Here is a 15189-nt window from a genome sequence, read left to right as displayed (position 1 = left end):
TGCTGTTCCAGCAATAAAGTTTCAACCAAAGATGTGCGGGTTAGGTGGATTGAGTGTGGGGAAGTTAAGGGTTACAGGTATAGCGTGGGATGGTCTTTGGATGGTCGGTGTGGACTTTGGGCTGAATGGCCTGTTTCCACACTATAGGGATTCTATGATTTCTACAATTTGATTAATAACTGCACTATTCACAATGCATACCGTAACAGTCCACGTCCAAATGTAGGGAGACATGTTTGGGTTGATAAGTGACAAATAGTGTTCACACCCTCCAGGATTGACAACCCGTTTGATTGGCATCATATCCACAAAAATGTACTCCCTCCTCCACCAGTGCTCAGTAACAGCGGTATACTTTTGCAAGATTATATGGTTCCTTAGATCGCACCTTCCAAACCCATGACCACTTCCATCTAAAATGATGACATCAAATGACTGCAGTGGTTCAAGAAGACAGCTCTCCAGGGCATCCCCTCAAGGGATGGACGGTAATTGCTGGCCCAGTCAGTGGTGCCCATGTAGCAGCAATGCTAATGGATGAATGAATTTTAAAAAAAACAGCTGAATTCCTAAGAGATCAAGCTGAGTTTTAAGTTGTTCTTCCCTTACTCCTAGGTTGCTGAGCCAGTGGAAGAGATTCTATGTCCAGTCTGTTACAGAAATAAATCCATACAAGTGAAAGCTCTTATTAGATTCTCCTGTCAGTGTAACTGGTTGTCCATAAGTGCCTGATCTGCATTGTTGAACTTTATCATAGATGCAAGGAAATTCAACACCAAAAAATGAAACCCAAGGGGATGGCGACAAGCTTTGAAAGATTTGTCTCTTAACACTCCTCATCAATATCACACCTAGTGAAACAATATAATGATTATGGTTTTGATTTTTGTATTTTAAGCCTGCTCATACATTCTGAAACTGTAAATGTTGTAGCAACGGGGGAAACAAATACTTGAAAATTTAAATGACAACATTTAGTTTGTGCCCAAGGCAGCTCCAAGTTGTAAACATGATTAGATTTAATTTATTATTTCTCTGATGGAAAGCCAAGTTCTCCATCTTCATACAGAGGAACTTCGATTATTCGAACGACTCGGGCAGGGAGCATTTTGTTCGGATAACCTAATGGTGGATGACACCGTTTAGCCAAGCATTGGGACGTTGCAATCTTGCCAGATAATCCAAAATTTGGATAATTGAATGCCGGATAATTGAGATTCCTCTGTATAGTTCATTCACAACACTCTCTCTTGTTGTAATGAAGTGGTGTCAGTGCCAGACTCAAGCATTAGAAGACTAGCATAGTTAATTAACATGGAATTAGTCCCTTGCACTGGGTCTCACTTAGAATTCCTACTCCAGTGAAGAAAAATGAACATCTTTGCATTGTTATTGGACTGAAGGGTCTGTTTCCATGCTGTACATCTCTATGACTCTATGTTGGATACGAAACAAAGGAAATTGATCAGATGGTCTGTCTTTGGAGAAGATCAATGAACAGCAACTTGATCAGGGACTATTGTCTGCAGCTGGTATCAAAGTGGCTACATTCCGTCAAATTTACTTTTTCAGTGATGTCTGTTCCACTGGTGACTCTCCATGTAATAACTGCCTATGACCATGGGTAACCAGCTCTGTACAGCATCCAAGCTTCAGTTGGCAAATAACTTGTCGGACAATGACTGTTTGTTTCCACCTAGAGAGAGTCTATATTTTACTGGCATTACTCTGTCTAATTTCCTGCTGGGAATCAGAAACTCAACCTGAACAATTACATAATTTCCCTGTTGTGTGACGAGATCAAAGACTATGTATTTTGAGGTGAATGGCTCACCTTACTTCCCATCCATAGTCAGAGATATACAGCACAGAAACAGACCCTTCAGTCCAACTCGTCCATGCCGACCAGATATCCCAACCCAATCTAGTCCCACTCTGCCAGCACCTGGCCCATACCCCTCCAAACCCTTCCTATTCATGTCCCCATCCAAATGCCTTTTAAATGTTGTAATTGTACCGGCCTCCACCACTTCTTCTGGTAGCTCATTCCATGCACGTACCACCCTCTGTTTGAAAAAGTTGCCACTTTTATATCTTCCCCTCACCCTAAACCTATGCCCTCTAGTTCTGGACTCCCCCACCCTAGGGAAAAAACTTTGTCTATTTACCCTAACTATGCCCATCATGATCTTATAAATCTTTATAAGGGGTCACCCCTCAGCCTCTGACACCCCAGGGAAAACAGCCCCAGCCTATTCACCCTCTCCCTATAGCTCAAATCCTCCAACCCTGGTAACATCTTTGTATATCTTTTCTGAACCCTTTCAAGTTTCACAACATTTTTCCAAAAGGAAGGAGACCAGAATTGCAGACAGTATTCCAACAGTGGCCTAACCAATGTCCTGTACAGCTGCAACATGACCTCCCAGTACTCAATACTCTGACCAATAAAGGAAAGCGTACCAGGCACCGCCTTCACTATCCTATCTACCTGCGACTCCACTTTCAAGAAGCTATGAACCTGCACTCCAAGATCTCTCTGTTCAGCCACACTCCCTAAGACCTTACCATTAAGTGTATAAGTCCTGCTAAGATTTGTTTCCCCAAAATGCAGTACCTCACATTTATCTAAATTAAACTCCATCTGCCACTTCTCAGCCCATTGGCCCATCTGGTCAAGATCCCGTTGTAATCGGAGTCTTTGCTGTCCACTACACCTCCACTTTTGGTGTCATCTGCAAACTTACTTACTGTACCTCTTGTGCTCACATCCAAATCATTTATATAAATGATGAAAAATAGTAGACCCAGCACTGATCCTTGTGGCACTCCACTGGTCACTGGCCTCCAGTCTGAAAAACAACCCTCCACCACCACCCTCTGTCTTCTACCTTTGAGCCAGTTCTCTACCCAATGGTGAGCTCTGTCTGTGTTCCATGATGGAATATATTCCCCAATCACCTGAATGGATGGTTGTCAGAGGAACTGACTAGAAAGTTTAACTGAGTATTTTCAACCGTTCATTTCTGTACGAGGTCAAGCCTGTACAGATGAGTAGCAATTTTGGTGAGTATTTATAGGCATTATTGGAATTGTTACATGGGCAGGATCCTCCCGTGACTACTTTCTGTGGCTGTATTTTGCAAAGTTAGCTAATTGCTATCAATTTAATTTGGTCACTTATTTGTTTTTTAAAAAAAAAATAAACTGACTTTTTTTATTTTAGGATTGAGGTAGAAGATCGCAGTGAGGCATTTTTGAAGGCTTTGCAGTCTAATGTTACTCAGTCCACAAGAATTGTAAGAACATATTTAAAGATTTAATCCAGTTTTACCTTGCTCCTTTCAGTTGTGTAGCATGGGAATTAATGACGGGAGAATTTATTTTTTATGGAGCCATGTGACCCTTTGGAAAAGTAAAAAATCTGAAATCTGTAGAAGTAGAGGGATAAATGAACAAACTGCAAAAGAGTTTTGTTTATATGACCTTAAAATGTGATTCGGTATCAAGTATACAACTAGCAGCAATGCAAATCCTGCTCATATCGCTGGTTGAGCTAGAGTTAGAATATTGTTTCTGGTTTTGGGTACTATCCTTTAAAGATTACTGAAAAATTCACTCCTGATTTTATGCCAAAGCTTTTGTCATCAGATCTCAGTAATGGAGGCTTATGAGAATTGTGATGTTCTGTAGGTTTCAAAATATTCAAGATTTTGAAGGGTTTTGATGACAAAAAATGAGATGGTTGTGTGATAGGTACAGGGAGCGTTCTAATTTTTTAGTAATGGTCTCCTGTATAAAACCTCTCCAAATATTAGATAAAATTAAATGGATTGAATAAATAACAAAGATGGAAACAGTCACAAAGAATCGATAGAACATTACAGCGCAGTACAGGCCCTTCAGCCCTCGATGTTGCGCCAAACTGTGGAATCAATCTGAAGCCTATCTATCATATACTATTACATTTTCATCTATATGTTTACCCAATGACCATTTAAATGCCCTGAAAGTTGGCAAGTTTACTACAGTTGCAGGCAGGGCATTCCTCGTCCCTACTACTTTGAGTAAAGAAACTACCTCCGATATCTGTCGTATATCTATCACCCCTCAATTTGATGCTATGTCCCCTTGTGCTAGCAATCGCTATCTGAGGAAAAAGGCTGTCACTGTCCACCCTATCTAAACCTCTGATTATCTTGTATGTCTCAATTGAGTCAACTCTCGACCACCTGCTCTCTAATGAAAACTGCCTTAAGTCCCTCAGCCTTTCCTCATATATGACCTTCCCTCCATACCAGGCAGCAAATTGCCTCTGAACCCTTTCCAAAGCTTCCACATCTCAAAGTTTGGGTGAAGATTTGTAGCTCGGGTGCTCGTTGTTGTGGTTCTGTTTGCCGAGCTGGAAATTTTTGCTTCCACATCTTTCCTATAATACAGTGACCAGAATTGTACACAGTGCTGCTACACCAGAGTTTTGTACAGCTGCAACATAGCCTCATGGCTCCGAAACTCACTCCCTCGACCAATAAAAGCCATATGCCGTCTTAACAACCCTATCAACCTAGGTTGCAACTTTCAGGGATCTATGTACATGGACACAGATCTCTCTGCTCATCCACACTACCAAGAATCTTACCATTAGTGCTGTACTGCTTATTCATGTTGCTCCTTCCAAAGTGAATCACCTCACTTTTCCACACTAAACTCCATTTGCCATCTCTGCAGCTTATCTATGTCCCTCTGAAACCTGCAACATCCTTCAGCACTGTCCACAACTCCACTGACCTTCGTATCATCGGCAAATTTACTAACCCATCCTTCTACACCCACATCCAGGTCATTTATAAAAATGACCAACAGCAGTGGACCCGAAACAGATCCTTGCGGTACACCACCAGTAACTGAACTCCAAGATGAATGTTTCCCATTAACCAGCCACTCTGTCTTCTTTCAACTAGCCAATTTCTGATCCGAGCCGCTAAATCACCCTCCATCCCATGCCTCTGTAATTTGTGCAATAGCCTACCGTGGGGAACCTTTATCAAACGCCTTCCTGAAATCCATATATACCACATCAACCGCTTTACCCCCATCCACCTGTTTGATCACCGTCTCAAAAAACTCAAACGTTTGTGAGGCATGACCTACCCTTTTCAAAACCATGCTGACTATCCCTAATCAAATTATTTCTCTCTAAATTATTATAAATCCTATTTCTTAACTTTTTCCAACTCTTTTTTTGAACCCACAACCGAAGTAAGGTTCACTGGTCTATAATTACCAAGGTTGTCTTTACTCCCTTGAATAAGGGGACAACACTGGGTATCCTCCAGTCTTTTGGCACTATTCCTGTAGATAGTGATGACATAAAGATCAAAGCCAAGGACACTGCAATCTCTTCCCTGGCTTCCCAGAGAATCCAAGGATAAAGTTCATCCAGCCCAGGAGACTTAACTATTTCACACTTTCCAGAATTGCTAACACCATCTCCTTGTGAGCCTCAATCCTGTCTAGTCTGGTAGTCTGGAGCTCCGTATTCTCCTCGACAACATTGTTGTTTTTTTTCCCAGTGTGAATACTGACAAAAAAATTATTTAGAGCTTCCCCTAACTCCTCTGACTCCACGTACAACTTCCCACTGCTGTCCCTGACTGGCCCTAATCTTACTCTCGTCATTCTGAAATAAAATATATACTTTTAGAAAGCTTTAGGGTTTTCCTTGATCCTATCTGCTAATGACTTCTCATGTCCCCTCCTGGCTCCTTTTAGTTCTCTTTTTAGGTCTTTCCTGATTAGGTTGTAACTCTCAAGCGCCCTAACTGAGCTTTCATATCTCATCCTAACATAAGCCATCGCCTTTCTCTTGAAAAGAGTGCAACTTCTTTAGTAAACCACAGCTTCCCTCGCTTGACCACTTCCCTGCCTGGCAGGTACATACTTATCAATGTCATGCAGTAGCTGTTCCTTGAATAAGCTCCACGTTCCAATTTTGTCCATCCCCTGTAGTTTCCTTCCCTATCCTATGCATCCTAAATCTTGCTTATTTGCATCATAATTGCCTTTCCCTCAGTTAAAACTCTTGCACTGAGGTATATACCTATCCCTTTCCATCGCGAAAATAAACATAACTGAATTGTGGTCACTATCACAAGTGCTCACCTATCTCCAAATCTAACACCTGGCCGGGTCCATTACCCGTACCAAATCCAATGTGGCCTTGCCCCTTGTTGGCCTGTCTACATACTGTCAGGAAACCCTTCTGCGCACGCTGGACAAAAACTGACTCATCTAAAGTACTTGAACTATAGTATTCCCAGTCAATATTGGGGAAATTAAAGTCTCCCATAACAACTACCCTATTACCCTGGCTGTTATCCAGAACCATCTTTGCAATCCTTTAGTCTATATCCCTGGAACTATTTGGAGGCCTATAGAAAACTACCCAACCAGGTGACCTCCTTTCTTGTTTCAAACTTCAGTCCATACTCCCTCATAGACGAGTCCTCAAATGTCCTTTCTGCCACCTTAATACTGTCCTTGACTAACAATGCCACACCTCCCCCCTCTTTTTCCCATCTTCTCTGTTCTCACTGAAACATTTAAATTCTGGAACCAGCAACAGCCATTCCTCTCCCTGCTCTATCCGTCTCTCCGAAATGGCCACAACATCGAAGTCCCAAGTACAACCTGCTGCAAGTTCTCCGACCTTATTCTGGATGCTCCTGGCGTTGAAGTGGACACACTTCAGACCATCTTCCTGCTTGTTGTGCACTCGTCGACCTTGAAACCATGTTTCTGACATCACAACTGTCAATCTACTGGACACTGGAACTACAGTTTAGGTTCCCATCCCCCCAGCTGAATTCGTTTAAACCCTCCTGTATAGCATTAGCAAATTTCACCTCCCTGTCCCCATGATATTGGAACCCCTCTGGTTTAGGTGTAGACCATCCTGTTTGCAGAGGTTCCACCTACCCCAGAAAAAGTCCCAATTATCCAGGAACCCAAAACCCACCCTCCCGCACCATCCTTGCAGCCGCGTGTTCAATTCCCCTCTCTCCCTATTCTTCACCTCGCCAGCACGGACACCAAACCAGAGATAATAACTCTATTTGTTCGAGCCCTAAGCTTCCACCCTAGCTCCCTGAATTTCTGCCTTAAATCCCCACCCTTTTTCCTACCTATGTGGACCATGACTTGGGGCTGCTCCCCCACCCCCTCAAACACGATCAGAGACATCATGAAACCTGGCACTTGGGAGGCTGCCAACTGTGAGTCTCTCTCATTCCCACAGAATCTCCTATCTGTCCTCTTAACACCTCTGTCCTCAGCTCCTGGAAAAATGGATCCATTGCAATGATGGTCTTGAATGAAGTATATTAAAGTGGTAATTCTGTTTTCAAATTACATTCTTTTGCTCACCAGGTTGTTTGTGTCCTTCCTTCTAATCGCAAAGACAAATATGATACCATCAAGAAATACTTGTGCGTTGAATGCCCAACCCCAAGTCAGTGTGTAGTTGCTCGCACCTTAAGTAAGCCACAAGCATTGATGGCTATTGCAACAAAAATTGCATTACAAATAAACTGTAAAATGGGTGGTGAACTGTGGAGTGTCGAGATTCCAGTAAGTATTTGCACTTGAATAGAACTCTCCATGCTTTTTTGTATCGCGAAATGATGTATTACTTTAGCAGTTTTTTTCGCTAATTAAGTAAATCAGACTATAGTCTTTGATATTAAAGACTGGTTTGTTGTATTACAGCAAAAGAGACCAATGTTGTTTCATGTTTCCTGGATTGTGGGTTTAAACATCCATCAAACCAAGAATGCAGTAACAAATCAGCTGTCCATAGTCTTGCAAGGCAAAATGGTGACGCTGAATTGGAAGGCCTTATGGTTTTGGTGCTAACCTAGCTATCAGAGGTAGTCAGTTCAAATCCAAATCTGACTTTGTAAACACATTTTAATTGAATGTAATTTCCTGATCTTTATATCTGGAAAAATTAGTATGAAAGCTGCTGGTCTATTGTAGAAGCACAGTTAGTTCATTGATGGCCTTCAATCCTGAAGAAGGGCTCATGCCCGAAACGTCGATTCTCCTGCTCCTTGGATGCTGCCTGACCTGCTGCGCTTTTCCAGCAACACATTTTCAGCTCTTCAAAGCAATGAACCTATCTTTTTCACTGGGCCAGACCCACATGCAAACTTAGTCCTGCACTGGTTGATTTTTAAAGATCTGCCAGAGTTGTCCACATGCTAAAGAATAATTTACTTCTTCCCTTCACTAAATCAAACCTGTATAATAGGAACATGGTGAAATGAGGTATTGGTATTGGAGTGCTTTGTCCATTATGGATTAGAGTATATATTACTCCTGTATAAGTACCTATTTGACTATATTGTAAGTGCAAATTCATGCCTCTTTGTTCCTCGCATTTTGGACTGGCGAGATCTTTTTTTTCTTTTCTTTCCTTGAAAGTCCTTGAAATGAGATAAAGTTTGGGTCATTAATCTAAGAACTGGCTCTTAGCTTGTTTTTTGAAAGATTTGAAAGCAATTCACAGACACATAGGTCTTCCAGTGCAGGAGGAGGCTGTTTGGCCCATCATGCCTGCACCAGCTTGTTAAATGAGCATCTTCACTTGAGTTAGGACCACTTCTGGATTTAACACCAGCCATTCTTGCTTGTTGATCTCAAGTTGTTCAATGACCATCGAAACTTGGTGATTCAATTGCTTGGAGCATATCACATGCAAATAGGATGGTCTGTTTGATTTTAAGTAAAAATAACTATAATAAAAATTGTGAAGAGTCTATAATAGTCTCCTTTTGTTTTTAAAAAACAATGGAACCTTTGGTACAGAGGTTAATTTCCCTTGTGGATTTGGGAAGATGCTGTGGTGTCAACTGATTTTGGCTTGATTGCATTCTAAAGTATGGGTGACTTAATGTGGTGAATGTTTTACAGCTCAAACAGCTCATGGTGGTTGGCATAGATTGTTACCATGATAATGCTGCTGGGAGGAAGTCCATTGCAGGATTTGTAGCCAGTATTAATCAGTCAATAACAAGGTAAGTTCCAAGTGGAAGGTATCTTTAGAACACTTTTTAAATTTATCCTAATTAGTTACAATGAAAGCATATCCCTTCTCCATATAAAGTTGACATTTCTTCCTTAATGTTTGCATTGAAATCAGTTTAAATATGTGGGGTTTTGGAAATGTACTCATTGAGGGAAGCTGGAAGGTATTAATATACAACACAAATCAAACCTCAAGGTGAAAGTTGTTTTTTTTTCTTTCTGACTTTTTTTTTCCTTTTCTTCTCTCCAACCCCACTTCAGACTTTCCTATTTCCGCTTTATACAAAACTCTGCAGTTAATAACTTGGCACTTGCAGTTAGAATGAAATGAAATAGATTATGGCATTTTTTTTGTCATTCACTTGTGGCGTTTGAGCATTGTTGGCTGGGCCAGCATTTGTTGCCCTTACCAGTTGCCCTTTAAGGTGCTAGTGAGCTTCCTTCTTGAACCATCTAAGATTAGGGAGGGAATTCCAGGATTTTGACCTGGTGATGCATTTCTAAGTCAGGATAGTGAGCAGTTTGGAGAGGAACATGGAAGGGGTGGTGTTCCCTTGTATCTGATGCTCTTGTCCTTTTAGATGGCACTGGTTTAGAAGGTGCTATCTAAGCAGCTTTAGTGAGTTACTGCAGCACAACTTGTACACAGTGCTACTCCTGAGATTCAGTGATTGTAAGAGTGGATGCTTACAGATGTAGTGCCAATCAAATGGGCTATTTTGTTCTGGATAGTGTCAAGCTGCTTGTGTTGTTGGGGCTGGACTCGTTCAGGCACACCCCTGACTTGTGCCTTTTAAGTTCATGAGATAGTAATAATAAGTTGTCGATCGTGGACAGGCTTTGGGGAATAAGGAGGTGAGTTACTTGCAGTATTCCTAGCCTCTGAACTGCTCTTGCAGCCACTCAGTTTGTGGTGATTCCAGTTGAGCTTCTGGTCAATGGGAACCTTCAGGATGTTGAGAATGGAGGATTCCGTGTCCGCCGTCTTATGTGCCAGGTATGACTCCAATCAGTGGAGAGTTTGTCCCTGATACCCATCGATTCCAGTTCAGCTAGGGCTCCTTAATGCCACACTTGGTTATCAAGGTATTTCCTCACCTCCCCTCTGCAATTCAGGTCTTTTGTTCATACAAAGAACAAAAAGAACAAGGAAAATTTACAATCCAGGAACAGGCCCTTTGGCCCTCCAAGCCTGAACCAATCCAAATCCACCTTCTAAACCTGTCGCCCAATTCCTAAGCATCTGTTTCCCTGTGCTCCCCATCTAGTCATGCACCGGTCCAGACACATCTTAAATGAAACTACCGTGCCTGCCTCTACTACCTCTGCTGGCAACACGTTCCAGGCAACGTGTTCCAGGCACCCACCACCCTCTGTTTAAAATACTTGCGTGTATCCCTCTTAAACTTTTTACCTCTCACCTTGAAAGCATGACCTCTAGTTATTGAATCTTTCACCCTGGGAAAACCGTGCCTGCCTCTACTACCTCTGCTGGCAACACGTTCCAGGCACCCACCACCCTCTGTTTAAAATACTTGCGTGTATCCCTCTTAAACTTTTCACCTCTCACCTTGAAAGCATGACCTCTAGTTATTGAATCTTTCACCCTGGGAAAACGCTTATCTCTATCTACCCTGTCTATACCCTTCATGATTTTGTAGACCTCAATCAGGTCCCCCCTCAATCACCTTTTTTCTAATGAAAACAATCCTAACCTACTCAAGCTCTCTGGCAACATCCTCGTAAACCTTCTCGGCACCCTCTCCATTTGGTAATGTGGCGACCAGAACTGTACACAGTGTTCTAAATGCGGCCGAACCAAAGTAGTGTACAACTTTAACATGTCCTGCCAGCTCTTATACTCACTACCCCGTCCGATGAAGGCAAGCATACCATGTGCTGCCTTGGCTACCCTATCCACCGGTGCTACAACCTTTCGGGTACGATGGACCTGAACTTCCAGATCTCTGTGCTCATCAACTTTTCCCAAGGCTCTTCTGTTTACTGTATAATTTAGCTTTAGAATTAGACTTCCCAAAATGTATCACCTCACATTTGCCTGGATTGAACTCCATCTGCCACTTCTCTGCCCAACTCTCCAGTCTATCTATATTCTCCTGTATTCCTTGGTCCTCTATGCTTTCTGCTACTCTACCCATCTTTGTAATCTGCAAACTTGCTGATCATACCAACAGTGCCCTCTTCCAGATCACTTATGTATATCACAAACAACAGTGGCCCCAACACTGACCCCTGTGGAACACCACTGGTCACCTTTCTCCATTTCAAGAAACTTCCTTCATCGATCTTGGTCACTCAAAGAACTCTTGGTGAGGTACGATCTCCCCCACACAAAACCATGTTGCCTATCACTGATGAGCTCTTTCTTTTCCAAATATAAATAGATTTTATCCCTCAGTACCTTCTCCACAACTTTCCCACCATTGACGTCAGGCTCACTGATCTGTAGTTACTCTGAATATCCCTACTACCCTTGTACAGGGGCACAATATGAACAACCCTCCAGTCTTCCAGCGCCTCACCTGTGTTTAAGGATGCCACAAAGATATCTGTCAGGGCCCCAGCTAATTCCTCTCTCGCCTCCCTCAGCAATTTGGGATAGGTCCCATCTGGTCCTGGGGATATGTCCACCTTAATAACCTCTAGCCTACCCAACACATCTTCCCTACTTATGTCAACGTGATCCAGAGTAATCAAACTTCTATCACTAATCTCAACATTCATCATGTCTCTGTCCTCAGTGAACACTGTTGCAAAGTATTCATTCAGAATCTCACCCATTCTCTTGGGTTCGACACACAGCCTTCCTTCCCTATCCTTTAGTGGACCAATCCTTTCTCTAGTTACCCGCTTGCTGTTTATATAAGAATAAAAGGCTTTGGAGTTCTCCTTAATTCTGCTCGCTAAAGCTATTTCATGACCCCTTTTAGCCGGCTTGATTCTTTGTTTAAGACTTGTCCTACTCTCCCGATATTCCTCCAGGGCCCATTCTGTTCTTAGCTGCCTGGACCTTATCTGCGCTTCCCTTTTTCTCTTGGCTAGTCGGACGATTTCTCCTGTCATCCAAGGTTCACGAATCTTGCCTTTCCTATCCTTTGCTTTCAGCGGGTCATGCCGCTGTTTGAACCAAGGCTGTAATGAGGTCAGGAGCCAGGTGTCACTGAGCAAGTTATTGCTGAACAGGAGTGGCTTGATAGCACTATTGATGACTCTATCCATCTCACTACCTATGATTTGAGAATAGAACATTGTGGCGGTAATTGGTCAGGTTGGATTTGTCCTTTTTTTATGTACAGGACATACCTGTGGAATTTTCCACATAGTTAGGTGCCAGTGTTATAACTCTACTGGAACAGCTTGGCCAGGGGAGTGGCAAGTTCTGGAGCACTGGTCTTCAGTGCTAATTACCAGAATGTTGCCAGGGCCCATAGCCTTTGCAGTATCCAGTGTCTCCAGCTGTTTGTTGATACCACGTGGAGTGAATCGACTTGGCTGAAGACTGGTATCTGTAATGCTAGGGACCACAGGAGGAGGCTGAGATGGATCATCCTCTGTTTCTGGATTAATAATCTAGCAATAATATCACGAGGCCATCACCTCCCATCTGACCTGATGCTTTCAGGTGGAGTACCTTATTTACTGCAACCTCTAAACCAAGGAGTGGCAGATGGAGTTTAATTTAGATAGATGTGAGGTGCTGCATTTTGGAAAGGCAAATCCGGGCAGGATGTATATGCCTTAATGGTAAGGTCCTGAGGAGTGTTTCTGAACAAAGAGACCTTGGAGTGCAGGTTTATAGATACTTGAAAGTGGAATCACAGGTAGGCTGGATTGTGAAGATGATATAGATAAGCTGCAGAACTGGGCAGAAAGGTGGCAAATGGAGTTCAATGTAGCTAAGTGTGAGGTGATTCACTTTGCCTTTATTGGTCAGTGCATTGAGTATAGGAATCGGGAGGTCACATTGTGGCTGTACAGGACATTGGTTAGGCCAGTTTTGGAATACTGTGTTTAATTCTAGTCTCCCAGCCATAGGCAAGATGTCGTGAACCCTAAAAGGGTTCAGCAAAGATGTTGCCAGGGTTGGAAGGTTTGAATTGTAGGAGAGGCTTAATATACTGGGGCTATTTCCCTAGAGCATCGAAGGCTAAGGGATGACCTTTATAGAAGTTCATAAAATCATGGGCATGGATAGGGTGAACTATCAGTGTCTTTTCTCCCGGGTGGGGGGAGTCCAAAACTAGAGGGCATAGGTTTAAGATAAGAGGTGAAAGATTTAAAAGGGACCTAAGGGTCAACTTGCTCACGCAGAGGGTGGTGCATGTATGGAACAAGCTGCCAGAGTTAGTGGTCAAGCTGGTTACAATTACAACATTTTAAAAGGAATCAGAATAGATACATTAAATAAGAGAGGTTTAGAGGGATATAGGCCAAATGCTAGCAATAAGACTAGCTTAATTTAGGATATCTGGTCAGCATGGATGAGTTGAACCAACTAATCTGTTTCCATACTGTACATCTGACTCTAAATCCTCTGCTAAATATGCCATGTTCTGAAGGTTGGTTGATGAAGTAAGCAGTTAGTACTTAAACAATCGTGCAGTTTTTAATCTGATGTTTTTAGTGTTTAGTTCTAAGGTTGTAATTTCTTACAAATGGTCTCGTCTGTTCAGCAAGTTATTTTGACTATGGCACATGATTTGTTCATTTCAGGGTCTTTGGCAGTTTGAAATAAAAGTTTCTGTGAAGTTGGCCTAGCTGCAAACAACATTCTAGGATGGCATAGCAACCAAAATCTGAAATGTGAGGTTGCAGAAATGCTGATGGGAGTTTAGCTCTGTTCTCCTGTACTGAGCAGAATTTTCTACACTGGAATAAAATTGTCAGTTTGCCTGACTTGTCGATTAGTCAACATTTAAAAGCTAGAAATTAAACTAAAGGAAAATCTTAAGCTTTTAGTAGGAAGTAGATCTGTGGAATTGCTGTATGCATACAATTTGAAGAAATGATGCAGCAGAGTTTAACTGGAATATTTGCTTTACACAGTTTAGGAGATTTTTATTTTAATTTCAATTTTTTTTTAATCCTCTGCACACTCATTGCTAAATATGAATTTAAATGTCAATCTTGTGTGAAGGATTGCATCACCAACTTTTCACATAATAAAGTTGAAGAATAATAACTAATGTGGTCTTTGACCAGGTGGTTTTCTCGCTGCATCTTGCAAGAGCGTGGACAAGAACTTGTAGATGGATTAAAAGTTTGTTTACAAGGTAGGTCGATGCTTGAATTGAATAAAGATGTTCTATACTTACACATGAAATGTCTTTAAGTGTATTACCAGCAGATGGGAATGCAGGACATCACATCCCCAGGATGAAACCTGGCTTAATAAACCATCTATTGTTTCTGCAGTTTTTTTTCAGAGTCTGATAGTCATTAAACGTTTTTCCAAAAGGCTGCCAATTTACTTTGAGGAAAAGAACATCAAAGGTTATTACATGCAAGGAAAGCAAAACCACCAACAATTCTATACTGTATAAGAGCTATTTGAGACAGTTTTCTTTCATGCATCAAAAAAAAGTATTCTCAAGTTGACAGACACTCAGACATCTGTGAAGGGTCACCATATTTCCCACTTTAAAGTTCCTTAATCAGTGGGCACAACTACGCTTAGCTAATCTGTGCATTCACTCTGCTGTCGTCTTCATGAGACTATTAAAGAAACGGTTAACTCGGATTACATACTCCTTTTAACAAAGTATTCTTTTAGGCTCATTCATTCGACAGCCTTATAGTATACCCTCATTTCTGGCACCTTTTGTTTTAAAGCCTGGATATTGAGACAATTATAGTGAAGCTTGGTATTCATCATTGTTGCTCCTTTTAAAGCAAATGTGTGTCTGCATGTGAGCAGTTGAGTGCAGAAATTAAGCTGATGCTGCTGTTAATAGAACATAGAAAAGTACAGCACAGAACAGGCCCTTTGGCCCACGATGTTGTCGAGATTTAATCCTAATGTAAAATATAGTAACTTAACCTACGCACCCCTCAACTCACTGCTATCCATGTGATTGTCCA

General features: G+C 41.9%; 1 protein-coding gene across 1 annotated transcript; it reads left to right on the top strand.

The window, feature by feature from the left end:
• Positions 1–1574: 1574 nt before the first annotated feature.
• Positions 1575–14651, top strand: LOC122551101 (piwi-like protein 1). The gene is made up of 6 exons (XM_043692746.1): positions 1575–1624; positions 3227–3299; positions 7429–7629; positions 8974–9077; positions 14311–14381; positions 14524–14651. Exons 1-6 carry the CDS (start codon positions 1575–1577, stop codon positions 14649–14651), a joined length of 627 nt encoding a protein of 208 aa, XP_043548681.1.
• Positions 14652–15189: the final 538 nt, after the last annotated feature.

The sequence above is a fragment of the Chiloscyllium plagiosum genome, chromosome 6 (genome assembly GCF_004010195.1).
Source record: "Chiloscyllium plagiosum isolate BGI_BamShark_2017 chromosome 6, ASM401019v2, whole genome shotgun sequence".
Lineage (NCBI taxonomy): Eukaryota > Metazoa > Chordata > Chondrichthyes > Orectolobiformes > Hemiscylliidae > Chiloscyllium > Chiloscyllium plagiosum.
This window is presented reverse-complemented; position numbering and strand designations above follow the sequence as displayed.

Bases quoted from the DNA above. Each gene is read 5' to 3' on its own strand.
- LOC122551101 (XM_043692746.1), top strand. From the start codon at position 1,575: ATGTCTGTTCCACTGGTGACTCTCCATGTAATAACTGCCTATGACCAT. The intron at 1,625-3,226 runs GTAACCAGCTCT...TTTTTATTTTAG, and splicing joins ATAACTGCCTATGACCATGG to GATTGAGGTAGAAGATCGCA. The intron at 14,382-14,523 runs GTAGGTCGATGC...TTGTTTCTGCAG, and splicing joins ATTAAAAGTTTGTTTACAAG to TTTTTTTTCAGAGTCTGATA.